The 25,808-nt window shown below is 49.8% G+C and overlaps 1 protein-coding gene across 1 annotated transcript; it reads left to right on the forward strand.

Annotated features, from left to right (window-relative positions):
* The first annotated feature begins 5,727 nt into the window (after window positions 1-5,727).
* On the forward strand, window positions 5,728-25,808 carry KLHDC4 (kelch domain containing 4). The gene is made up of 12 exons (XM_019008040.2): window positions 5,728-6,191; window positions 7,140-7,231; window positions 8,010-8,088; window positions 8,903-9,001; window positions 11,020-11,156; window positions 16,386-16,478; window positions 16,857-17,016; window positions 21,499-21,580; window positions 22,794-23,002; window positions 24,065-24,476; window positions 24,892-25,011; window positions 25,280-25,808. The coding sequence occupies exons 1-12, from the start codon at window positions 6,093-6,095 to the stop codon at window positions 25,462-25,464; spliced, it is 1,767 nt and encodes a 588-aa protein (XP_018863585.1). The 5' UTR covers window positions 5,728-6,092; the 3' UTR covers window positions 25,465-25,808.

Here is a 25,808-nt window from a genome sequence, read left to right on the forward strand (position 1 = left end):
GCATCCCTGAATCTAGGGCTGTGCCTGGAGCCGGGATATCCGCATCCCCGAATGCCGAGCCCTGCTGGGAGCTGATGCAAGGCCGGGGCGGGTGTTGCAGCAGCAGCAGCAGCAGCAGCAGCAGCGGGGCTGCACTGGCGCTGACACCTCGTGGGGCTCCGCAGCCACTGCAGCCTGACTCCACTCCAGCCCGGGTTGCATCAGACTCCGAATATAAATGTTGGTGAGCAAAAATGCTCCTTTGCATAAGGGCAGGGGATTTGAAGGTATTTTTTGGCTGCTTTGCTCTCTGAGCAATATGATCTCACTGGCCAGGACTCGCTTCTCACTTCTCACCCCTGATTTTCCGGGGTTTCCTTTTACTCCGTTTCTCTCAGGTTCACACAATTATTTCTTTAGAAATCTCAAAGTGGGTTCAGAGATGTGGGGTTGAGCCCCAAATTGTGCCCCTGGACCTACAAAGCCCTGACCCCAGGTGAGCCAGGGACCTGTGTAATGACAAAGCATTTGAAGGGCTGGGTCATCTTGGGACATAAATGAGTGGAAAAATATCAAAACTTGTTCATCAACAAATTGGGAACAGAGCAAAACAAGGCTGCTGACAGGTAAGGAAAAGCAGTTTCAGCTGGTGTCAGCTGGATCCATCCTGATATTGTGAGCCCTGCTTGCCCAGGAAGATTAAGCATCTCTAAAGAAGCTTAGGTAGCCTAATTAATGGTTCACCAGCCTAATTAATAAAGGTCCAGGACAGACATAAAGACAGTCTGAGATTTCTGCTTTCTCATCACCGCTGTGGTGCTGGCACACGGCAGGAGCAGATTGATGGGGGTCAGCGTTCTGGAAAATGTGACAAGAGCTGGGCAGAGCCTTTGGGAGCAGCTGCTGGAGCTTTTCAATCAGGAGCAGCTTCGGTTCTGGGCTGGTAAATCCTGTCCCGGCTCAGTGACACCACGGACACACCCGAAATGTCCCCACCAAAACTGCTCTGATGGAACAACAGCACCAAAGGCCAGCCCTGCTGCAATCCCTGGTGTCTCATGCAGGGAAATCTGGCTGCTCCACGAGCAAGTCTGGCTAGAATAGCATGGAAAGTGCCAAAGAGCCTCCTGTGCTTACTCAGATGTGCTGGGATTGAGTCACCAGAGCCTTTCCCTGAAGGGAATTTCGGGATTTGGGTGCTTTTGAAGGTGGGGATAAGCCAGTGAACAATGGGAGCAGAATCCTCTCGTGTGGCAGCTGCTCCTGGTGAAGAGCTGAAATAATTCCACAACTCTGGCACGGAAGGTGCTCCGTGCAGGATCCCAGCACAGCCAGCATTCCCTCAGCACCCTCAGAGACAGGGTCTGCTTGACACAAATCAGAAATTCTCTATTTCCCCCAATCCATAACCAGTTCAAACCAGAGCTCAGAGAGGGGGGGAGACTCAGGCTCCTTTGCTCTGACATTCTTATTTATTTGCTCCAGCTTTCCTCTCAAAAAGTGCAGAAATCCCAAGGAAATCCTATTGGAATGGCAAAAGTAAGGGCTTTCACAGCTTCACAGGGAATTTTTGGCCTCAAGCCTGGCACTTTGCTGATGGATTTAGATGGATGTCCCTTGGGACGTGTATCTGAATACAGCCACGCTTTGTACTTCCCTCAAGGGAAGCCTCTGCCTTCCTTGGCTTCCTCTGTTCTCGAGATATTAAAGCACCGATTTCCAAACAGAAAATCCAGGAAGCCAATTCAATGGCTGGGAGATTTTATCAGCTCCTGGTTATAAATGAGCCTTGAATGGAGCAGCAGCCACCTGCCAGCTCCCAACGCAGCTCCAGGTTCTCCCGGTGTAAGCAGGGAATGAGGGGCCTCTGCTGGACTGTCAGCACTGCCAGGAGAAAAACCAAGAATTCCCAAGTTTTTTTCGAAGTGAGCCCTGGTTATGGACATAGCTTTGTCTCTCAGAAGGATTTGCCTTCGGAGGTGATCAACTCTGGCTGTGACCAGAGCCTGGAGGGCACATTTTGGGTGGATTTCTCCCTATTTTATCTGTGTGGAGGAGAAAAATTGCAGCCTAAACCTGGAGACCAAAGGTTATTTTTGACTCATTTTGTGAAGTTTTCCTGCATGAAGCTGCTTCCAGTGACAGGACGAGAGGAAATGACCTCAGGATTTGACAGGGGAGGTTTAGACTGGATATTGAGGACATTTTTCCATGGAAAGGGTTGTCAGGGCTGCCCTGGGCACTGGTGGAGTCCTTATACCTGGAACTGTGTAAAAACCAAGTAGATGTGGCACCTGGGGACATGGTTGGTCGTGGATGTGGTGCTACTTTCATGACCTTAAAGGCCTGCTCCAGCCTTAATGATTCTGTGATTTTCTGGGTTTTAGCAGCTAAAGAAAATCATTTTTCCTGGGCATCCTGGTATGTCCCAGGGCACTCAGAGCCGTGGCTCTGCTGAACTGCTCTTCCAGCCCGTGTTCCCAGCTGTCACTGCTGTGAGTTTGTGTCCCAATTCCTGCAGAGTTTGTGTCCCGATTCCTGCTCCCAATTCCTGCGGAGCATCCACCAGCATCATCCGACTCCCCATCCCTGGAAGTGTCCAAGGCCAGGCTGGACAGAGCTTGGAGCAATCTGGGATAGTGGAAGATGTCCTTGGCCATGGCTGGGGGTGGGATGGGATGGTTTTTAAGAACTTTTCCAACAAAACCATTCCATGATTCCATAAAACACTCGCCATCAGCAGCCCCACAGCTCTCTTCTCTCTGTTTGCAGGGTTTATTTTTATCCTCCTCTTTCCATAGAGACAGAGGCAGAACTCTCCAACACCAGCAATTCCAACCATTGCAATGGCTTTTTGGTTGATTTAGTTCCTGTGCTGTCAGCATGTCCTCCCGCTTAATCTGTGGCATTAATTCCTTCCTTGCTACTGGCTTCAGAAAGCATTAACAAGGGAAAAATAAATCAAGTGTTAGAGCACAAAGAAGACTTGTGGGAAAAAGCTTTTGAGCCTTTTCTGAGGCTTTCATGCCTGTTATTCTTTACTTTGCTGATACAGCTGGATTTACCATCCTGTTGAATGAGCATATTCCAGACTATAAAAAAATAACAAAGTCGAACCACGTGGGCTTTGTATAGGTCAGAGCTGGAGAGGGGCTGCCAGAGACAACAGCACAGGACGACTTCAGAGCACGAAATGTGCAAACACAGCCAAAGTGCAGCTTATGTTCCTCCAAACAAAGCAGGAACCAAACCTGAGACACAACAGAAATGAGTGGGGGACGTCTGTGCGTGGGAGCTCTGTGTGTGTGTGTGCCCCAGCTTGGAGCCACAGCTGTCTGCCAGCTGTGTGCAGATGTTGGTGAGACTGTGGGAATGTGGAGTGGTCTTTCCCATCCTGGTTGATGGGGAGCTTGTGGAAAGAGCTCACCTAAGTCAGTGTTGGAGTTTTAAACTGATGTTTTAGGGCATGTTGGTGCTCTCAGGTCTTTAGTGTCATCTTTATCATCCTTCTGAGGAAGACTCATCCCTGAAGTCACCATTGTGGACACAGCAGCTCCTCAATAGTGGAGCAGGGCTGAACTCCCCGAGGAATTCCTGCCCTGTTTCACGCTCCTGTTGTGCTTTGGATTTTCAAAGTGCAGCACAGAGCTTTGGTTGTCTCCCCGTCCTCCTTTCTCACATCCCCCGTGAGAAGCCGGACTGGGGAGTTCAAGAGATCACAGAACTCACACCAGCAATATATCCTGCCTCACGTGGGAGCCAGCTCCAAATGACCCCACACGTCCCAAACTCCACCAGAAACACGGAAAATAAAGGGGTGAGAAAGCAATCTGAGCTCGGAGAATCTCTGAACTTATGGAAATAACCAGGAATGGTGAAGCACCAAAAAGGGTGAGCAGAGCTGGGTATATAGGAGGTGAAAAACTTCTCACTCCCTCAGCAGGTGAAGACTTTGAGGGGTAATTTCTTAAAAATACAGCTTTGTCATTTCAAAGCCTCCTTAAAAAGTGCTGGAAGCTCTGGACCCAAAGGAATTGTTGACCTGTAGACACCAGGAGGGGACGTGTTTTCACACACTGATGTCTTTTTGAGGTTGAAACCCAAGGAGCAGCAGGGAAACTTCCGAGCCCGTTTGCAGCGCCAGGGAACTCGGCAGAGCTCCCACATCTGGGAATTGCAATTGTCCCATTCCTGTAGTTTCTGTTCCCCTTCCTGCACATAAACACGGACACGCTGCAGCTTGAGCTGGAAGCACAATGTTTTCAGAACAAACAGAAAAACAAAGTGCTGCTCATGATGGGCATTGTCTGCAACCTCAAAATAACTTTCCCAGCTCTTCCCTCCGTGCTCCAGGGCAGTGTTTTTTCCGTGATCCCAGGTTCAAGAGTAGGTGGATGTTCACAGCAAAGGATCCATCCTGCAATGCTATAGCACGTGCTGGATGCTTGGGACAACTCAGTGGGTGTTGAAACTGTACCTTAGTGGAGATCCTCGCTGGTTTGGGGTGGTGAAATGAGGGGTGTTTTTGGAATTTGGTGAAAAATAGAATGATTTTATTCCTTCTGCTCTGCAAGAAACAATCATAGTGGCAATTTTGATCCACAGTGGGATGAACTCACAGCTTAAAGATGCATTTCAACCCCTATTTACACCCTTAGGTGTCCAAAGTAGGTGTTTTCCCAGGAATTTTTCCCTGGACTCAGCATCTGCGTGAAATACCACGTAAATCATCATTATTCCTTCTCCACCACTGAGGGAAAAAGCAGCTGCTTGGCATTGCCTGACAGTGCCTGTACTTCTTTTGGCTCTCTAACAACTCAGGATTTGGAGAGTGGCCTGGATAAGCCCCATTCCCAAAGGTCTGCAGCTGGAAATGAAAACACTTGCACAGTGCCCCAATCCCTGGGGAATTCTTGCTGTGGTTTAATTTTATTTATTAATATTACTTTATTTCTGCCTCCCCGGGCCTGGCTCACATCTCAGGTGATGGAATTGCAGAATCCCAGGATCACTGAGGTTGGGAAAGAGCTCGAGGATCATCAAATCCAACTTGTGACTGATCCCCAGAGCACTGAGTGCCACGTCCAGGCCCTCCTTGGACACCTCCAGGGATGGGCATTCCAAATCTCCCCTGGGCAGCCCCTGCCAAGCTTTAATCACCCTTTCTGTGGAGAAATTCCTCCTAATCACAGAATCATGGAATATTTAGGGTTGGAAGGGAAATCATCCAGCCCAAGGCAGGGCCACCTGGAGCAGGTGACACAGGAAGGCATCCAGGGGGGCTTGGAATGGCTTCAGAGGGGGAGAATTCATAACCTCCCTGGGCAGCTGAGCCAGGGCTCTGCCACCCTCACGCTGAGGTGGAACTTGTGCTTTAGTTTATGGCCATGGCTGTTTGTCCTGTCCCTGGGCACCCGTGAACGGAGCCTGACCCTCCTCCCGAGACACGTCCTCGCCTCCCCTCCCCTGAGGGGGGGCCATTTTGTGTGAGGGGAGGGGGCCATTTTGTGGGCTCCTCGTTCTCCTCGGGGCCGGCATCAACCCCAGAGTGTCCGAGCCATGCCGGGGCAGTGCGGTCGGTGCCGGCCGGGATGCGGGGCTGCATTAACCCCTCTCCCCGGCCCCGCGGGGCTCCTGACACCGGCTCGGAGCGGCCGCGGCCCGCGGAGCTCCCTCAGCGCGGGGGGGGCCCGCCATCAGTCTTCCGGGCCGGCAGGGGGCGCTGCCGCCCGGCACGAGGAGCGGCCCCATCCCGGGGCTTTCCGGGGTATCCCGGCCCGGCGTGATCCCGGTGTGATCCCGCTGGAATCCCGGACTATCCCACTGTGATCCCGGTGTGATCCCGCTGGAATCCCGGGCTATCCCGGCGTGATCCCGGTGTGATCCCGCTGGAATCCCGGGCTATCCCGGCGTGATCCCGGTGTGATCCCGCTGGAATCCCGGACTATCCCGGCGTGATCCCGGTGTGATCCCGCTGTGCTCCCGGGCTATCCCGCTGTGCTCCCGGGCTATCCCGGCCCCATCCCGCTGTGATCGCGCTGTGATCCCGGCGTATCCCGAGCCCGTCCCGCTGTGATCCCGCTGGAATCCCGACGTATCCCGGCCCCGCCGCCATGGGGAAGAAGGGGAAACGCGACAAGAAGGGGAAAGGCGCCGAGAAGACGCTGGCGAAGATGGAGAAGAAGGTGTCCCGCAGAGCCAAGCAGGAGGAGGTGACGCGCGGGGCCGCTCTGGGGACAGGGACAAGCTTGAGGACAGGGCTGGGAGCAAAGGAGCGAATCCAAAGGGAACCTGGGCCGCCCAGGGAAAGCGTGGATCAGGGAACTGTAGGATATAATGGGCTGGAAGGGACATGCATGGATTATACAGGCTTTGGAAGATTCCACAACAATCCCACCCTGTGCCTGAGAGCGTTGTCCAAAGTGCTCCAGACCAGGTTGGATGGGGCTTGGAGCAAGATGGGATAGTGGAACGTGGGACTGGGTGAGATTTAAAGTCACTCGTTCACTGTTTCTTAGCAGAATCTTGCTTAAATCCCCTCCTCATCCCTTGTGTGTGACAGCAGGTGTAAAAGAAGAAGAGGAAAGCACAATTTAAGGCTCCTTCTTGCTTCCCATCCCCTTCATCCTTCTGATCTTAAAAGCAAACGAGAATCTTTGTTTCTGGCACTCCTAGAGGGGCTGCTTTTGTTTAAGCCTCAAAACAGTGACTTTTGCCTGGTAAAAACGTGGTGTTAATAGCCTAATTCAAATCTTAAAGACATGGAAAGTACCCCTGAAGACTTCTCCTGGCTGCAGGGAGAGCTGGTTCCATGCTGCAGAGGCAAAATTCCCAGGCTTTGGAAGTCTCTGCTTGGAGCACACCTTCAGAAAAGTGACCTGGAGGGAGGAGATGAGCAGTGGGGTTGTAGGAGAGACCTTGGCTCAGAACCTCCCATTGCTGCAATTCTGCTTCTGCCCTTGGTCTGTCAGCAGTTTGGGAGGGTCAGATTTTGGATTTAATTGAGTGAAGTTGAAAGGGAATAAACATACATGGGGTTTCTCTGGAGATAAAAGAGTTTCCAGTTGTCTTTGAGCAGTTTTTTTTCAAGGAAGGGAAATGGTGGGAGTGACTGCTGGTTTCATGTGTGCTTCTGCTCATGTCTGGCTTTTTCTTTCCAGGAGGATCTTGAAGCCCTGATAGCAGAATTCCAGATTTCGGATGCTAAAAAGACTCAAGTAATTGAGTCCTCCTGCCCACCCCCCTCACCCAGGTGAGAGCTTGTGTGAGGCTTTGGCTGCCACTTGTAGAGCAGTTGGGGGTGCTTTTAATGGCATTTATTTATGTAAAGTTATTTCCCAAGTGTGGAAGGTATAGCTGATCTCTGGAGTCCTGGAATACTGAATTCATGGTTAAAAAGAGACCAAAAGCCTTTTTTTGGGTATCAAAATCCACTTTTTAACTACCCCATCAGCACAGAAGAGCCAAAGCAGGGTTAGATTTCAGGGCTTTGAGGGAAAATAAAAGTGAAGAGGAAGTTTTGAACTAGAGGGCTGAAGGGAATTCAGAGGCAAAAGGATGTGTCATGAGGTAAAAAGCACTTTGCTAAGTGGGGTTCACAAACTTGGGGTATTCAGGAGAGCAGTGACCAGCAGCAAGTGCAGAACAAAGACACAGATAAATGGAGAGGAGACAGCCCAGAGTTCTGTGCCCTCATAAAAGTAATTTTTGTTCCTGCCACCCCAGCATTAAAATTCAGGAGCTCACGTCAAAGGGGGAGTTAAATCACAGAGTAATGTGTGCTCCTGAAATAGGAGAGCCTCTCAGACAGTGCCCAATTCATCTTGCTGGAAGTTTTGGAAGGAATTAATTTCTTTGGAGAAGTTTTTAGCCTTGGGGTGAACATCACAGCAGGGTAATTTGGCAGATGATAGGGAGACCTTTGTGGCTGGAGGGCAGAGGTGCTGGTGCCTGAGTTAAAAGCTCCAAAGTTCAGAGGTTTAAGGACTTGCACATCATTTTTTTCTTTCCATCCTCTTTTTTTCTTTCAGGCTGAACTGCTCCCTCTGTGCTCACCCTGAGAGAGATGAGCTGATCCTTTTTGGAGGTGAATATTTCAATGGCCAAAAAGTAATGTATACTTCATTTTCTTCTACTTTATCTCCCCCCTCCCTCCTTTTCCTGTAATTTGCACGGGTCTCATTTGAAGGGAAATTCAAGGCAGAGTCATAAAATATGTATTTGTCCCTGAATGAGAGCAAAATAGCCTTTTAATTCTGCCATGGCTCTGTCTCATGGCTGAGCAGTTGGCAGGAAGGAGACACGCTGGAACCCATTAAGGAGTCAGAGTGATTGTCTCAGCATCAATATTTCAGGGCTTCATAATTTCTCCAGACTTAATTGTAGCCACATCTGCCCCCCATTTGGGATAACTAGTGAAGAATCTCTTGCACTTCTCAAAACAAGGTATTTCTGCACCTTTGCTGCTGGCAAAGATGGGAGCAGCAGCAAATTATTGCACTCAGGAACACTCATTTTCCTGAATTTCTGCAGGTTGCAAGTGGATGTTGTGCTCCTGGAGACAAACTGCTCTGGAAAACTCCAGCCTGGCAGTGATGTTTGGCCACCTCAGAGTTACCCAGTGTGATGAACTGAACTAATTCTGCTTTTTTTACCACCTGGAGCTGTCCTTTGCTCTGGAGTTGGGCAGCTTTAACCTGAACATCTGTGTTAAGCTCCAGCTTTTTAAATCCTCGTTTCTCAGTCTGTCACCAAGGGTTTGGGAAATTCCAGCCCAGTGGAAGAGTTGCTGCCTCTCAGTGCAGTGCAGGAGCTCGTTGTGCTCCTTCCCTGCCCACTGAGGAGGTTGTGCTTTGCAATTTTCACCCCACGTCCCCCCATGCAGAGCTGAGCTGAGCTGCTCTTTCCTCTCCCTGTCTCACAGACCTACCTGTACAATGATCTGTACATTTACCACATCAGGAAGAACAGCTGGACCAAACTGGACATCCCCAACCCACCCCCGAGGCGTTGTGCTCACCAGGTAAAGCTCTGGCTGCCAGAGCAGCAGCTGGAATTGTTCTAAAGATGATTTGGGAGGAGGGTTTGAATTTTTTCACCTCCTGAGGGTTTATTGCCTCTTTTTGTTCTCCTCAAAATGAGCTGCCAGCAGTGTCACTTCACCTTTCTGCTTGGCCCTGTCCAAGGTGCTCTGGTCACTGGGTGTCCTCTGGCAGTGTTCAGTGTGGAGTGGAGATTTGGGCTTGTATCTGTTGATTTGGTAGGGCTCAAGCAGAGCCAGAGGAGAGATCCTTTAGAAATTAATTTTCTTTGCTGCACTATACAAAGACCAGCTCAAATCCATAATCCCAGAATTTTCTTACTGGAATTTGACCCAAGCCCATTGTTCCTTTTGTGGCCACAGCCCTACATCCATGAACATCCCAGACACTGCCACTGCTGCCAGCAGGGAGCACTTGGGCTCCTCTCCACCTCTGCAAATCCAGGTTGCTGGCTGCTTGTGAGGATGAAGGATTTGGGTTTGTTTACTTCATGTGAACACCTGCACAGTAGAACCTGGATCAAAGACTTGTATTTTTTGCAGATCTTTTTCCCTCACCAGCTGATAGATTTTCTTACCTGCTGCAGCCAGTGGGTGACTGGTGCCTTCCCAAAGCTGACATACAAGATGTGAATGTCCTTTTCCTACCCACCCCAAAGCTCCCTGGGAAGATCCAACATCCCAATTAGGTTCACATCCCTTTGTTATGTTACTAAGTGCCAGTCTTGCTCCCAGCTCTGTATCCTTGAATTTAAAGATTCTGACTTGATTTCTGGGCTACTTTGTGTTGTTTAAAATAGAACTTGGTTTCAGAGGCCACTTGCCAGTAGCCAGCAGGTGGCTGTCGAGCAGCTCAATCCAAAGGAAGCAGCTCAGGAGCTGCAGCTGGATTACAGCGATCAACTGAGCAGTCCTGCTTCAGCAGTGTTCTCTGTCTGATAATTAATTTTATGGTTTCACAGGAGGCAGTTCATCCTCTTGAGCTGACTGCTTTGCCTTCCTTGTGGCTTTCTATTTAACATAGCATAGCTCAGGGTTAAACAGAAGTGTGTCTGTGGGTGCCAGGTGCATGTTTTGAGTTTTATTTGTCATCCCTGGTCTCTGACACACAATCCACTGTTGGAATTGAGGTGAGAGGAGCTATGGGCAGGTGTTGGCAGCTGTTCAAGGAAAAGGTTTGGTTTTGTCATGAATTTCAAGCCAGCTCTTGGAAAGGTCACCCACAAGTATGAGCAGGCTGTTGCATAAACCCTCCCTTTAAGGTTCTAAGCACTGGCTGCCCGTGGAATTCAGGCTCACATCTCCTTTGTTTAGGTAACTTCATGTTCCCACACATCCTGCCTGAAAGCACACCCTGGATTTTCTTATTTAATCATTTCATGTTTGGGCTGGTTTATGGTAGGGCATGGTCCTGTGTGGGACTAAAAATCTTTTTTTTTTTGATGGGAGAGACAGGCAAGGAATGAAGCCTTGTGAGGAAAGAGATCATTATCCCAGTGTTGAGCTGTGATGGGTACCCTGGAGAAAACACAAACTGAAATTTGCACAGCCACAGCATTTCCTTCTTTCTTCCTTGGTCCTAACACAGAAAATTTTAAGTAACAGTCCAAATACTGCACATTTCCTTCTTTGTTTGGGTTCTTTTTTTGTTTGTTTGTTTGTTTTCTTTCTGTTGTTAGTTTGGTTCTGAACAGAGAGAGTTGAATAATTTTTGTTACATTAATCCCAAGATGTTTCCTAGGAAACTTTGAACTTCCCACAGGAGGTGGGAAGGGCCCAGCTCCTAGGCCAGCTTTCCCTTGCTCTAGGGAAGGTGTGCTAAACACTGAGCACCTTTTAATCCAAGTTCTCCTTCCTTCAGCCCCAGAGAGATGAAGGATCAGCAGGATCCTTCAGGATCTGTGGGAAATCCCTGTTCCCTGGGATTTGGATGTTTGACTGGGGAAGTTCTGTGCCTGCTTTGGAACCCTGCTCTGATCCAGCTCTTCCTTGTCCTGCAGGCAGCTGTGGTGCCCACGGCTGGGGGGCAGCTCTGGATCTTCGGGGGGGAATTTGCCTCTCCCAACGGGGAGCAGTTCTACCACTACAAAGATCTCTGGGTCCTGCATTTGGCCACCAGGACCTGGGAGCAGATCAAGTAAGTAAGATCAACATGCCCTCATGTCTGGAGCATACTTTTGCCAAGAAATTTGGATCTCGGTGATCCCTGAGATCCTGGTGTTCAGTGACTCTTTGGTCTCATGAGGAGCTGTGCCAGTGTGATCCAAGTTTGATTCCTGGTCCAGTGTTGTCATTTCCCAGCTTTCCCTTAAATGCAGAGGTGCCCGTGCTCCAAAGGGTGGAGAAGACATCTGCAGAAAGAAGTGGGAATGAGAGATGTGTTCTAAGTATGTTGAGACAAAAGGTGGTTTATCTCATACCTGATTTTTGGGGTGTGGGTTGGTGTTGCTTATCTGAGGGGAAGAGTATCATGAACAGATCTCTGTTCCCAACCCTGGCAGGTCCAGATGTCCAAAACTGGTGCTGTGTTTTCCTGGGCTCCTCCAGTGGGGGCTCTGCAAGACCAGTGCAAGGATCTCCTGATTTTAACACGACTGGAGAAGCCAGTTTGTACCTACACAACTTCACTCCTGGGAGCTGGCATTTGCTACCTTGAGATTCTTTGGGATAAACAAGCCAGTAACTCAGGCCTGTCAAAGGAAACAGGTGCCAGAAGTTTTTGACAGGAGTGAAAGTGTAAATATTTTCAGTGGATCTGGCCCAAAGTCCTCTGTTGATGTTTCTTTAACCTTTGGCTCCTTACTTTGGCTGCTCATGTTTGTATTTGCATGAGAGGAGAGTTCTGGTGACATCCAGTGGGCTGAGAGGCAGGAGATTGGCTTTGGATCTGAGTTTGGCATTGGCTTCCTCCTGGACTTTGGGATTGTCTTGTACTCTGAACACAGCTTTGGATGGGCTGGAGCTGCAGATCACCCTCCAAGGGCACTGAGATAAGCAGCAGCTTTTGATCACTTAGGACCCCCTTGGTCTTCCTTCAGGTGGGAACACCAAATCTGTCCAGGCTGATCCCTTTTCACCCTGCTAGAGACTGTGGGGTCTGTGACCTGTGTCTGCCTCTCCTTGCCCAGTAGCTGAGGGAAGTTTGGGATGAGCAGTGCAGGGATTTTTTCCTGCTTCTTTTAAAACTCTGAACATTACACCTGCTGCTCTTCATTTCCTTCAGCATTTCCCATTTGTTGGGATCGTGGTAGGGAACAATCCCTGGTGCCAAGAGCCTTCACACAACCCAGGGAATAATTCCATTTATCCAGTGTGCTGCTGGTGTTACCTGAATAAATGCCAGGTGACAGACTAGTGTGGGGTTTAGAAAATGTCATTTTAGTGCAAATAATAAAGTAATAAAATTAATTATTCATGAAGAAATGTCTGGACAAGAGCGGCAACATTTCTGTTTCTGTTCCCATGGGAAGGATCACGAGTGCCCCGTTGCAGGTGGGTTTGTTGTGTTGGTTTGTGCAAGATGACCCTGCTGTGATCTAAACATGAAATTCTAGTTTATCCAGCCCCACAGTTCAGATTCCAGACGATGATGTTGTCCTTCCTGGCCTACAATTCCTGCCACAAACCATCCTGGTGCTGTGGGGGGCTTGATTCTGAAACACTTGTGACCCCGAATTCTGAAACATTGTTGAATTCTGAAACAACTGGAAACCTTGACTGACAGTGAAAACTTCCTTGTGCTGGGAAAGTGCAGCTCTATTTTCTCCTAGCACAGAGCACAGTGGTGCCAGGCTGCCTGACAGAGTTAAAAGTTGCTAAATTTAGCAAGATTTAGCTGTGTTTCCTTGCATTTTGCATGCACAAAGATGATCCAAACACAGCAAATCCCAGCCCCTTAGAAGCCGTGCCAGCAGCTGACTTTGACTTAGTGCAGCCACCTTATCTTGTGTGTGATGCACGAGGTTTCCTCAGTCCATGAACTGTTGGTTACCCTGCCTTGGAGCAGCAATATTTTAACCTAATTGCCTCATTCCTTCCTGGAGAGAACATTCCCACTCAGCTCCCTGTGGCCCCGTGCACTCCCTCAGGGAGAGACAGGGAGCATCCTTGGGGCTTGTGCTTGGGGATCGCCACATTCCTCCTCTGGAGCTCCCTTCACTGAAATTCTGGAATGCTGGTGATACTTCCTGTAGGATTTGGTGGGATGTTGTGCTATGAATTTCCCAGTTTCACCAGTGTGTGTTTAACCGGAGCAGTCTCTGCAGTGGAGGATGGTCCAGCGCAGGTCTGGGTCTGATGGATGCCTCTCCTTGCTCACCAAAAAAATCAGGTCCTGCCACAGCAGGTAGAAGGTGCTCAAAGAAAAGGGTGTTTTGGTGTAAATCAAGTAGATTGTCAGCCCAGAAATGAGTTTGTTCTTTGGTAGGTCAGGGGTACAACTGTGGATTGATTTTGCGAGGGGTTGGAATTGAGGATTTTGGGCCCTGTTGTCTTTTCCCTTCTGTACTTCCACCTGAGACATGAGGGGACAGGATCTGTGTGTGCCACTGACCCCAACACTAGGACATTCCCAGGGAAAGGTGAAAAACAACACAAATCCTGAGTTCAGCTTCCTGTGCAGGATAAAAGTGCTCTGTCCTCAAGTGTCCCTGTGATGGGATGTTCTCTTCATCCCCATTTTTATTATTATTGAGCATTCTCAAGCTTTACCTGGGCATCCTGAGGATGAAGAGGCAACTCCTGCAGCCTGTAGCCACTGGGACAAGTAATTCATGAATCTGGGGGCTGAATTCAGCTCTGGTTTGTTACTACAAGTCCCAGAGTAACTCCACAGGAAAAAGAAAATTCCTTATGGAGCAGCTCAGATCAGCCTCATGCTGTACATGTGTAGAGCCAGTCCTTAGCCAGACTTTTTCATCTATTTTTAAAAGAAGTCTGGAGAATTTACAGCTCCCTCCCACGTCTGCTTTCTGGTGTCAACCCCATGAAATAGAGCATTAATCACAAAGTCTGGGAAACCATTCCCAAAATGTTTCTTTGGGACCAGGAGCACTGAAACAGGTGAAAGAGAAGAGTTTGTGTTGGGGAAACAAGTTACAGGAAGATCCTCCTGGAGTGGGAATGAGGTTCTGCATCACTGCCAGTCCTGCCTGACTCTGCCATTTGTGCCTTGGAGTTAAATCTACATTGGTGGAGCTTTATTAAAACACATCAGTGAATAAACTTTTATTGATTTTGAACTCAGAGGAAACCTGCTTGAGAAACAAGGCACTAGATACTCTCTGAGAACAGGATTTTAGTGCTCAAGTTGGGTTTTAATTCATCCTCTCCTTAAAAAAAAATAAAAATATGATTTAAAAAGTGCCATCTTCTGAAGTAATGACACAGGAGTTACAGCAAGAGAAAATAATGATTTCAGGTCTTGATGAAATTAATACCAGAGGTGCTGTTCTGCAGGGTGATACTTAAAGATCCAGTAAATACTTGGAAAAACCTCCTCTCTGTTAGGAGTCCAAGCAATCAATATTAATTCAGTCTTCCCCAAACGCTGCTGTTCTGGTGGAGTTTCTCATTATCACCAGGGTGAGGTTGTCATTTTCCATGGTGAATAAGGACCCTCATTTTCTCTCTCCACAGAAATCCATCACCACATTCCCAGCTCCCTGCTGTCACTCCAAGTGTGGCCGGGGGTTTGTGGCTTTAGGTCTTGCTGCTGTTTCTTCAACTTTTATTTATTTAGGCCCCGATTGTGCAATCACTTCCACACCTTAATGCTGCCTATTGGAGGAGTCTTGCTGGGCTCAGTGGTGCCAGCTGGGAACTTTGGGGGACTCCTCAGCGAGGGAAAACAGGATGGATTCATCCATGGGGGCAGAGAACACACACAGCAAACCCTCTTTGGCCTAAAGCTGGCGTTGTTGGAGTTGTTTGTGTTGTGTCTCGTGTGATGCCGTGGGTGAACGTGAAGGAAGGGAGGTGAATCCATGCTGGAATGGTGTCCAGCTGCCCAGCTCCTCAGGAGCCTTTTGGATGGGACAGATGGAGGGAGTGTTGCTTGTTTCTGGAAATGGAAGCAGCACATTTAACTGAAAGGTCAGGAAAGCTTGGAAGAGCAGAACAGGAATGTGTGGCTGCTTTTGAGTGTGTAGGATCATAGAGTGAGTCAGAGTCATGGAATAGTTTGGGCTGGAAGGGATCTTAAATCCCATCCCATTCCTTCCCTTCCATGATCAGGGACACTTCCACCATCCAGGTTGCTCCAAGCCCCATCCAGCCTGGCCTTGGACACTTCCAGGGATCCAGGGATCCAGCCACAGCTTCTCTGGGCACCTGTGCCAGGAAGAATTCCTTCCCAGCAACCCATCTATCCCTGCCCTCCTTCAGTAGGATGATGAACTTGTTTTGCTGCAGTGCCTTTGTTCTTGGGGAAATCTGGGTAACTCATGAAGTGTTTTCACTGGTTTGGTGTCATACCCAAACTGCAGGTGGATGAGTGAAGGTGTTGTGAGACTTCCTGAGACGCTGAGGGATGTCAGAGCCAGGCTTTGTCTCTTGGTGCTTGGAGAAAACATCTCAGTTTGGAGTGTCTTCCCGGCAATTGTGAAGTGCTGTTCATTAAACTCTCCCGAAGGAGAAGAATCAGCTCCTGAGTCATCACTGAAAAGACTTTGGGTGCTGTTAGGGTGGTTTATCTCTAGGAATAAAACTGCCTGTGCTGCAGTCCCAGGAGTTCCAGGAGGAGCACCCATCCTGTCCTGGAGAAAAGCAGTCATGGATTGAGGCAACCACATTCCCAATGGTTCCCATTGCCAGGAGAGGCTTGATGCCTGGAGAGGGCTGAGCTGGAGCAGAGGCTGCACAGAGCTCAGGATAAAGCAGGGATTTATTGAAAGGCCCTAAAGGACACACCTTGGACAGTACAAGAGCCTGGCCAGGCCTGCACCCAGGATGGACCTAAAAATGGTCATGAAATGGACAATTGGCCTCACATTTTTATAGGTTTTGGTCCATCTGCATGTTGGGGTTAATTGTCCAATTACAGCTCCAGGTTCTGCAGTCCCATCCTGTTCTCTCTCTTCTGCCCAGCGTTGTTTCTGCTCTTGGGCCTGAAACTTGTAACGATTGTCCTTGGTACCAAGCTGGAAAAGGAATTGTTTTGTCTGGCTGCTCTGTGAAGAGAGCTCACTGACACTGAATATGAAGCTCAAAACCACACACCTGGGCAGGGCAGAATATGAAAAATATGAAAGCTAAAACTTAAGGCAGAGCTCAACCAGCTCAGCTGCCAATGACTTCATCAGAAATGGCCTGATGCATTACCAGGCCAGGGGATGCTGCTGATAAATGGAATTTCTTTGTGTTTCAGGGCACCAGGAGGGCCCTCTGGACGAAGTGGACATCGGATGGTTGTGTGCAAAAGGCAGCTGATCATCTTTGGAGGTTTCCATGAGAGTGCAAGGTGGGTTGCTGGCATGGCTGGGAGTTTGAGTCCTCCTTAAAAAAGGCAACAACATTTCACCAGTAACAGAAATCTGGGTGTTAATGGCAGGGTTATCCTCAGCAGGATGGTGACTGAACTAGATCTTTGTGTTAGAAATACAAAGGATCTTGATTTAAAGTCTTCAGGTGTGGGAAAAATCATTTTAGCACTGAAGCAGGTTCCCATGCTTGTAGCCAAAGCTCAGTCCAGCACTTTTGGCCTCTGAATCTTGTCAGATCCTCATCTTGTAGAAACACCTTCTCCAATGGGGGCTGTGAGTAGAGCTCTGAGGTGCTGTTTTATCCTGCCCTGAGTGTCCACATCACAAAATGTGCTGTGCCCATGTGCTCTCTGCAGAGATTTCATCTACTACAACGATGTGTACACCTTCAACCTGGACTCCTTCACCTGGAGCAAGCTGGCTCCTGCAGGGATGGGGCCTGCTCCAAGATCTGGCTGTCAAATGACTCCCACCCCTGAGGGCAACATCATCATCTATGGAGGCTACTCCAAGCAGGTAGGGGAGGGACACTTTGTGCTAAGTCAGGTGTTGTCCACGGGCTGGGAACCAAAACAGGCATCTTCTAATTCTGCCTTTTTTCATGCAGTTCTGCTGACTGAGGGGCTAATCTTGGTTCAGATGATTTCTCTATTTTCCCTGCTGTTCTAATCCAACAGAAAGAATTGATATCACTGAGGGAGGAATAAGCAGCTGGGAGAAATGACATTTTTTTGGCAACTTAAAGCATTCTCAGGTATTCCTTTGTGCTTCAGCACTTGCAGGTTAAAAGCAGCAGTTGCCAGGAGACTTTTATTTTGTGCCATCAGTGGCAGAGGTGAGGGAGCAAACTCAGTAAGCCAAAAATGACTTTTGACAAGCACCAGGCTCCCCCAGCTCTGCTCCTTGCTCCGTTAATCCCAGGAATTTATACCAGAGAGCACATTCCACACTGAGCAGGTATCCCTGTGTCCATGCTGGGCAGCAGGAAGGAAGGGTTTCATTGAGCAGAAGGCTCCTGCAAAAGCTTTTCATGTTGGGGATGCAGGCAGAGGCCCTGGATCCTGCTGCTCCCGTGGAAAGGCAGCAGGGGAGGAGAACGCCTTGTTCTTCTGAGGGGAATAAATGAACAAAGCAGGGAGAGGGGAGAGAAGGGAGTTGGTCTCTCTGTATATTTAGAAGCATTTGTGCCTCCTCAGGGCCTGAGCTTCGGGCTCTGCCTCATCAGATGTGTGTTGGATTCAACAGCAGTAAGGACACAGAGCCTTTTCCACCTGAAAGGGCTTTGTCCTCTTCCCTGTCCTGTGTCCTCGCTGCTGAGGGTGGGGAGGAAGCAGCAGCCTACATTCTGTGCTAGGTGTGGGGCTCTCCTGGAAGCAGCTGGGCTCCAAGTGCCCCCTGGAAATAGAAAAGTCACACGTGTTTGCAGTTGGTTCTGTTCCACTGCTGCTCTGGGTTGGTGTGAGCTGGTAAAAATGAAGGAGAGGGGATGGGGGGAATGCAAAACTGCCCTCAGCCCTGCTCCTTGGGCAAGGATGAGAGCTGGGACCAGGCCTCTGCAGCTTGGAAAACAGGTTTTCCTTTAGAACAGACACTCCATTAAAGCAAAGCAGACATTCCATTAAAACAAGACATTTTTAACAGATGTTAAAAATCTCCTTCCTTTGTCATGTAGAGAGCTCTGTGTGCTTCTCTCTGGGCCATTCCTGCCAGGCTCTGCTTTTGTAGCACAAACTGACCAAAGCTCTGGCCAGAATTGTCTCTGCAGCCTTCAGCATGCTCCTGAAAATTAAATTCAGCAGGATATGGCCCCTCTAGGAGAGACCCAATTCTGTTAATGTGTGGCTATTTAATTCTCATTCTGTCCTCACTTAGAGCTGATTGTGGAGCTGAGTCTGGGTTTGCTTTGAAGTGAAGAAAATGTGTTTGCCTGGGATACTCTTGGGAGAAGGTAGACATGGAGAAAACAATACTTAATTGGAGTTGGGCAGCTACAGGAGAGGACTCACTCCTTGTCTCCCGTTACAGGGGCAGATACTCCAGTCAGGGGTGCTGTGAAGACATTTTGGGGTTTATGAAGATATTTTGGGGTGTATGAAGACATTTTTACATCTGAAACATGGCAGATATCCAAGTAAAGCACCATTCATCAAATACAGAGTATTTGGAGGAGAGGCAGGACTAAGTCACACATGTGATGGGAAATTTTGAAGGGAAGAGGGGAGGAAAATCATAATAGCTCTTCTTTGTGAATAGGGATATACTTTGGCTGTCACATTGCTGGGGGAGGGTGGTGACATGCCAGGGCTGCTGTCCTGTGGTGGGCAGGGAAGGCAGAAACAGAGTTTTGATTCCTGAATTTGCAGAAGTGATGTGGAAAGTCTCTTCTCATTAACATGACAGTCCAAGGCTGAATTGCCTTCATGGGACCTGGGTTAAAAAGTCTCTTTCCTGGCTGGGGAAATAGAGGCAGAAAAGATGGAGTGACTTGTCTGAGGCACTCCAGGACTTGCATGCAGAGCTTTGCTTCCCAGATGTGCCAGCCACTGGATTTTCCTGAGCAAACCAGGCTGCAGATGGTGAAAAAGCAACTTTCCAACCCTGGGTGTGACTGCCTTGAGATGCTGGTGCCTGATATTCTAAAAAGCAGGATTCTCAGCACAATGATGTCTCTGCTCCTGTTTCACCAGCAGCCTGGAGATGATAAAGACAATTTCTGTGATCTCCTATGGAAGGGGATGTTGTGGGTGCCCGCTCTGCCTAGAACAGACCTCAGAATGCCCAAAGGAGCTCAGACCTACTCTCCTGCTGATACTAAAGATGTCCTCAGCCCTTTCCTGTGCTGGGGATGGGGCTTGCTGCAGCGAGCTGCATTTCGGGCTGTGGGAAGCATCGAGGCCTCTCCATTGCTAGGCAACAGAGGGGCTGGAGCTGCTGCTGCTCCACCTTGCAGGTGCAGCCTACAGGCCAGGGGAGGGCTGGAGTTACACGTGGGCAGGGCTTGGGGATGCTGGCTGGGGTGTGGGGATCTTGGTGTTGTTTTGGGTTTTTTTTAGTGGCAGTTGTTGCAAAGCTGAAGTGGATTCTGCTGGGAGAAGTGGAGGTGCCTGAATTGTAAGGTTTGGTGGGACTGGTTCCCTCTGTAGCTCAGCCTGCTGTTTGGATATTTTTGATATACACTTTTGCTATTTGGATGTTTTTGAATGCTGTTGATCTCCTATCAGACAATTTTAGCACGTGGAGAATCCTGATTCCACTTCTCAAGCTCTCCGTGCCTCAGTTTCTTTGCAGTCTGTCAGCACAGTTGGAATTTTCAGCTGATACCTGTAAATTTCTTGTTCCTCCCCACTGTCCCTGCATGTGCAAACCACAGTGCTTATCCCAGCCAGTTTTGTGCAGGAAAACAAACACCTGGAACTTCAAAGCACAGAGGAGCAGCAACCTCTTGTGAGTGAGAGAATGATTTGCTCAGGGCTGACTTGTCCTGGCTGGCAGGGGATGGATCTCTCCAGCAGCTGGAAGTGTCTGTGACAACAAAAACTGACTCCCACTCCACCTCATCGGGGTTTTCTGAGCCCAGGGAGCTTTGTCATGTTGCACACGCAGTGTGTTTACTACAGGGAGCTTTTCAGGAGAAAGGAATGTGGTTTTTCCACACAGCTTGGATGGTTGTGGAGCCAGCTGCTCTTCTCTGTGTTTGCTTTCTTGCCTCTCCTGCGGTGCTGTGCTCCTCACACTTCACCTGGGTGGAGATGTGCAATGCCTGGAACACACTTCCCTCTCTTCTCCCTAAGAATTGAACCAGCATTCCCAGGAATTGTGAAGCCCAGCACCAACAAACGTGCCAGGCACAGGTGTGCAGCAGGACTCTCACTCTCAGGGCTGGCCCCAGTTGGTTTTAATCCCCTGTGACAATTTATTTCTCTCCTCTGGGTGCCAGAATTCCTGCATCCTGTAGTTTCCATACAGCTCATCTTCCTGAGGGCTGAACCCTGGGATCCACTGCTGGGATGCACTGCTGGGTGCAGATTTCCTCATCCCAGCAGTGCCATGGCCCCAGGAGGAAGGGAATTACAAGGAAGCAGGAGCTGTGCACGAAGGATGGGTGGATAATGACATTATTAACACACCTCCTACGGTGGTGTGGCACAGAGCTGCCTTGGAATGCTGCTGTTGCCATGAGCACTGAAATCCAGGGCTTCCAGGGAAAGGAACAGGGAAATCACACTGAAAGTCAGGCATTGAATTGCTTCTGCTGAGCTTTCACCCTGTTCTTGCTGCTGCCTTGCTGTTGCCTTTTGTAGGGGTAGGAGTGGGGTTTCTGCTTGTGTTCAGGAGGATGAACCTGTTGCTCAGGGCTGTGTGGGACCCCACATGGCAGAGCTGCCAGCTGCAGGGGGACAGAGCTGTCACCTCTGCTGGCTCAGGTGGTGACAGGACCCACAGCCTGGGCTGGTCACAGGGGCCACGTGAGGTCATTACAGACCAGAGCTTCTGCTCAGCATCCAGGGCAGAGCCCCTGAGGGCCTTGCAAGCCCTGGAGAGTTGTCATGTCCCACTTTGGGGATGGGAATCTCCTTTTACAGGAGTTCAATCAGCCCTTTGAGAGCACCTGCTCCTGTCTGGGGCTGAGTAAAAGGCAGGCCCTTGGCTCTTCTGTTTCCTCTGTGCTGCCCATCCTTCCTTTGTTTGCAAACCAGTTGGTTTTAATCTTCTGTGACAATTTATTTTGTTCTGGGTGCATCCCATAGTCTCCATCCAGCCACAAATCCCCAGAAATCCGTGCTGCAGCCTGGAGGGCCCCTCCTGCTGCCACAGGCAGGAATTCTGGCACATCACAGGGAGGATCTCTGCTTTGAATCCCATGGTTTGGAGCTGCTGATGCTCCAGAGTGGCCTCTCCTTGCCCAGTCCCAGGGTTTGCATTTGCAGTTGGATCCCCTCTATGATTTGGCCACTGGAGCTGTTTCCCTGAGCATCCCTGTGTTTCCTTTCCCTGCAGAGGATCAAGAAAGATGTGGACAAAGGCATCCTGCACACAGATATGTTCCTGCTGAAGGCTGAAGGGGCAGGCAAGGAGGAAGGTGAGCACTGCAGCCCTGGGAATGCAAATCCTCTCCCTTCCTTGGGATAACACACCAAAAAACCTGGAACCAAATTCCCCTCTGAGTGATAACCTCTGTGACCCGGTGTTGGCTCAGGAAGAAATCCAGGAAAAGAGATTTTAGAGGTTTTTTCTTTTTTTTTTTGGTTTGTCTGTGGGAGGGAATTAAAACAACATTTCCATGTTCCTGTTTCTGGGACATTTTGATCACTGCTTTCCTGTTCCACAACAGAAAATCTTTGGGATTGCAGAATTCTCCTGTGGTGGGGTGTTCCTGGGTGGATGCCAGGTACCTGCTAAAGCTGATCCATCCCTCCCTCCTCAGCTGGAGTAGGGAGAGAAAATCCAATGGGAGACTCATGGATTGAGATAAGGACAGGGAGAGATCACTCAGCTCTTTCCCTGCTCCACGTTGGGCTCACTCCATGGGGTACAATCCTCCTGGAACAGATTGATCCATTGTGGGGCTTTGGTTATCTTTGATTGGAATAGGAATTCCATCATTTTCCTGAGGAGATTTTCTCCTTGACTCAGGCAATGGGACAATTTTCTTGGAGCTGAATTTCTAAAACGTTAAAATTGCGATTGATTTCTCCAGACCTCACTGTCTGGGATGGGATTTGGGGAGGAGGCTTGGTCACCAGCACTGTCTGGATTCCAGGCCCTGTTTGCATTATTCCTATTTATAGTTTTATCTTGTTGGAATTGCAGTTCCTTCGGAAGCACAGGGCCTGGCAGTGCTTCTCCCAGCCTGCATCTCAGGGATTTGCTCTCAAGTCAGAGTAGAAGGGATTGGAGAAAAGCAGAGGGATAGAGCACAAGTCCTGTCCTGCTGCTGAGCCCTCTTTTAAAGCCTGGCTGTGGCCATTGGGGATGAGCTGTGTTTATTTTTGGGGGTAAGGTGGCAGAAGAGGTGGAGGGAGCTGATGGAAGGTGGGAGGGCTCCATGGGATAACTGAGGGACCTTTCTTGGTGCTTGAAGGCTCCATCTGATCAGGCCTTGTCTGAACTCCACCCTCCAGTAAAGGTCAGACACTTCCAAGGGTCTCCTTGCTCCAGAAAGCTCTGAAAATACTGAGATGAGATGCCATGAGAATATCCCAAATGGGGCTGGAATTCTGAGAGGCTTTGGAACACACAAAGCAAGCAGGATTCTCCTCTGCTGATGCTCACATTTGTTCTCTCCATCCCAGACAGGTGGAGCTGGAGTCGGCTCAGCCCCTCTGGAGTGAAACCCACTCCCAGGTCCGGCTTTTCCGTGGCTGCTGCTCCCAACAACCGCTGCCTCCTTTTTGGGGGAGTGCACGATGAGGAGGATGAGGAGAGCATTGAAGGGAACTTCTTTAATGACATTTATTTCTATGACATCGGGAAGAACCGCTGGTTCCCTGCACAGCTCAAGGTCTGGGCTTAAATACAATAATTTCATCATCTGGCACATCCTTTTGGTCTGGTTTGGCCTCTTGGAGATTTCACAGATTGTTTGGGTGGGAAGGGACCCTAAAGATTCTCTCATTCCACCCCTTTGCATGAACACAGGTCATTCCAAGCTGGCCTTGCACACTTGCAGGGATGGAGCAAGGATTTTTCTCTCTTTGAAGGTGTTGTGTATTTCTGGTAGCTCAGGGTGCACCTGAGCAATCCCTCTCTTCCAGGAATCAGGCTGCCCCATTTATTGTGGAATGCAAAATGAAGCAAAGCAGCTTGAAAGCATATTTCTGGTGTTTTGCTGAAAGCCTTCTCCAGGGCCAGATGAATCTGACATGAGGGGAATTCACTCAAAGCTGCTGGGAAAAGATTTTGGGATCAAACCCCTCCCTCTTCTCCCCGGTGCTGATGAGCTATCAGAAGAGATGAAATATTAACCTTGCCTCCAAGAGCTTCAGAAGTCAGCTCAGCTCTTTGATTATGTTTGAATCACTCTCACAGGCCAAGAGAGGTGCAAACCTGGTTCAACTTCTCCTTCCCCCTGCCCCTTCCTGGCTTTTTTCTCCAAATGGAGAAGTCAATCCCATAATAACAAGCAAACAGGCACTCAGCTGGTTGCTTCAGCCTTCCCAAACTGATTGTTTTCCAGCTCTTTCACAGAGTTCTTCCAAGACCTGGAGTGCTGCCTGGTAAAGGGCTGTAATTTCGCACCCAGCAATTGTGATTTCAGGAAATCCTGGGATACTTTCCCTTGTCACAGAACAGTGGCCTCTGTGTGTTTGTGGCACCTGGGAGCAGGAGCTGCTCCTCTCTTAGCAGAGGCAGCAATTCCACGCCCTGGATTCTCCAGGATCTTCACTGTTCCAGGCTGGGAGAAGCTCATGCTGTAGGAGGAATCACACTGATCACCTGAGACTTTAAATTGTGATGAAAACCAGGAACTGTTCCTTCCCTCCAGCAGCATCCGTGCTGTTTACATGAACTGCTTTTAGGTGCGTGCAATTCCCACAAAATCTCCTTCAATTCCTGTTCTCAGGGCCCAAAATCAGAGAAGAGGAAGCGCAGGCGTGGCAGACAGGCTGGGGCAGAGGCTGCTGGAGAGGAGGAGCTGCAGCTGCCACCTCCCCAGGGGCCCCTGGAGATCGTCAAGGAGGTGGTGGCAGAAGATGGCACCGTCATGACCATCAAGCAGGTGATCCCTGGAGCTGCAGAAGACAAGGACAGGTCTGGCTCAGAGGAGGAAGAGGAGGAAGAGGAAGGTGGAGCCCTGGGCCAGGCTGTGGAGCCGTGCCCACGCTCCAGTGCCATGGTGGCAGTGAAGCACGGGGTCCTCTACGTGTACGGGGGCATGTTCGAGGTGGGAGACCGCCTGGTGACCCTCAGTGACCTGCACAGCATCGACCTGCACAGGATGGAGCAGTGGAAGGTGCTGCTGGAGATGGATCCAAGTAAGCTCTGCTGCTGGGAGCTCTCCCTGTGCCTTCAGGGCAGAAACACTGGGGAAAAATCAACTCTGGGGCTTCCTCAGGGGAGTTAGAGTGGAGGTTTTCCCTGGATAGGGAAAAGCTTGGGGATGTGTGGTAATGCAGCGTGCCCAGAGCTTTGGGGTCACTGGAGAGTCAGCTCTGCCTTGTGAGTTCCCAATCCAAGAGGTGAAAACAGGGTCGTGGTGGCCACCCTGGGAATCCTGCTGTTCCAGGCCTGTCCACTCCTCCAAGGAACAGGGGTGCTCCTGCCTGTCCCCTCTGTGTGAGGGCAGTGAAGGGCTTGGGTCCTGCAGAGCGTGTGGGCTTTACCCAGGGTTGTCTCTTTGTACCTTAATTCTCTCTTTGTACCTCTCTCCCCTTTCCTTTCTCATCCAAGAAACTCAGGAATGGCTGGAGGAGTCAGAGTCAGATGAAGAGGAGGAGGATGATGTGGAGGGTGCAGAGGGAGGGGAGGAAGAAGAAGAGAGCTCTGAAGAGGAGAGTGAAGATGAGGAAGGTAATTATAATGGTGTCTCCATACTGACCTGAAGTGGGGTTTAGTGCAGTGCCTGGTTCTGCTGAGAGCCTGGAAACTCTCCAGGTTTCTCCTGAAAACTCCAGGTGAGTTTTCCAGCAGAAGCAGCTGTCCTCATACATTGCCCTCGGAATAAAAGAGAAATTTTCCTGGTTGCTGGTAGGTTTTCAGGCTGTTGCATTCAGCCCCACGTGGGCTGGCTGGCCCTGTGAGCTGTGTGTGACCTCTCTGTGTCCCTCTCTTTGCCCAGGGGAGCAGCAGCACCCAGCAGTGCAGCCTGGGGAGGACCAGGCCCAGTACGTGGCCAGGACAGAGCAGTACTGGCTCAGGCTGGCCCGCAGCCACATGGGCCCCGAGGCCAAGGACAAGAAGGTGCTCAAGGTGGCTCATGCCATGGCCAAGACTTTCTATGAAGATCCCATCCAGACGTCCTGAGGCTGCTCCAGCAGTGAAGGAAAGTGCTGGGAGCAGTGGTCAGCCCTGCTGAGCTCAGCCTGATGTCCATCCTGGCCTCCAGCCTTTCCCAGCTCTGGGCTGGCCGTCCTGGGTGGATGCTCTGGATCTGCTCTTACTCCTGGGAATGCTGTGGGAGGCTCCTGAGGAACAGGATTGCTGTCCAAGCACTTGTTCTGCTGAGGTTGGGCCTTGCAGCACTGACTTTGCTGTTTGGGGTCTGTCCAGACAAACTGCACGTGACAATGGTTCACTGGTCCCAAATTCCTGACTGGGGCCAGGATGTTCTCCAGGGGTTCCTACAATAAACTGACTTGGTTATATCA

This window comes from Parus major, chromosome 11, assembly GCF_001522545.3.
Source record: "Parus major isolate Abel chromosome 11, Parus_major1.1, whole genome shotgun sequence".
NCBI lineage: Eukaryota > Metazoa > Chordata > Aves > Passeriformes > Paridae > Parus > Parus major.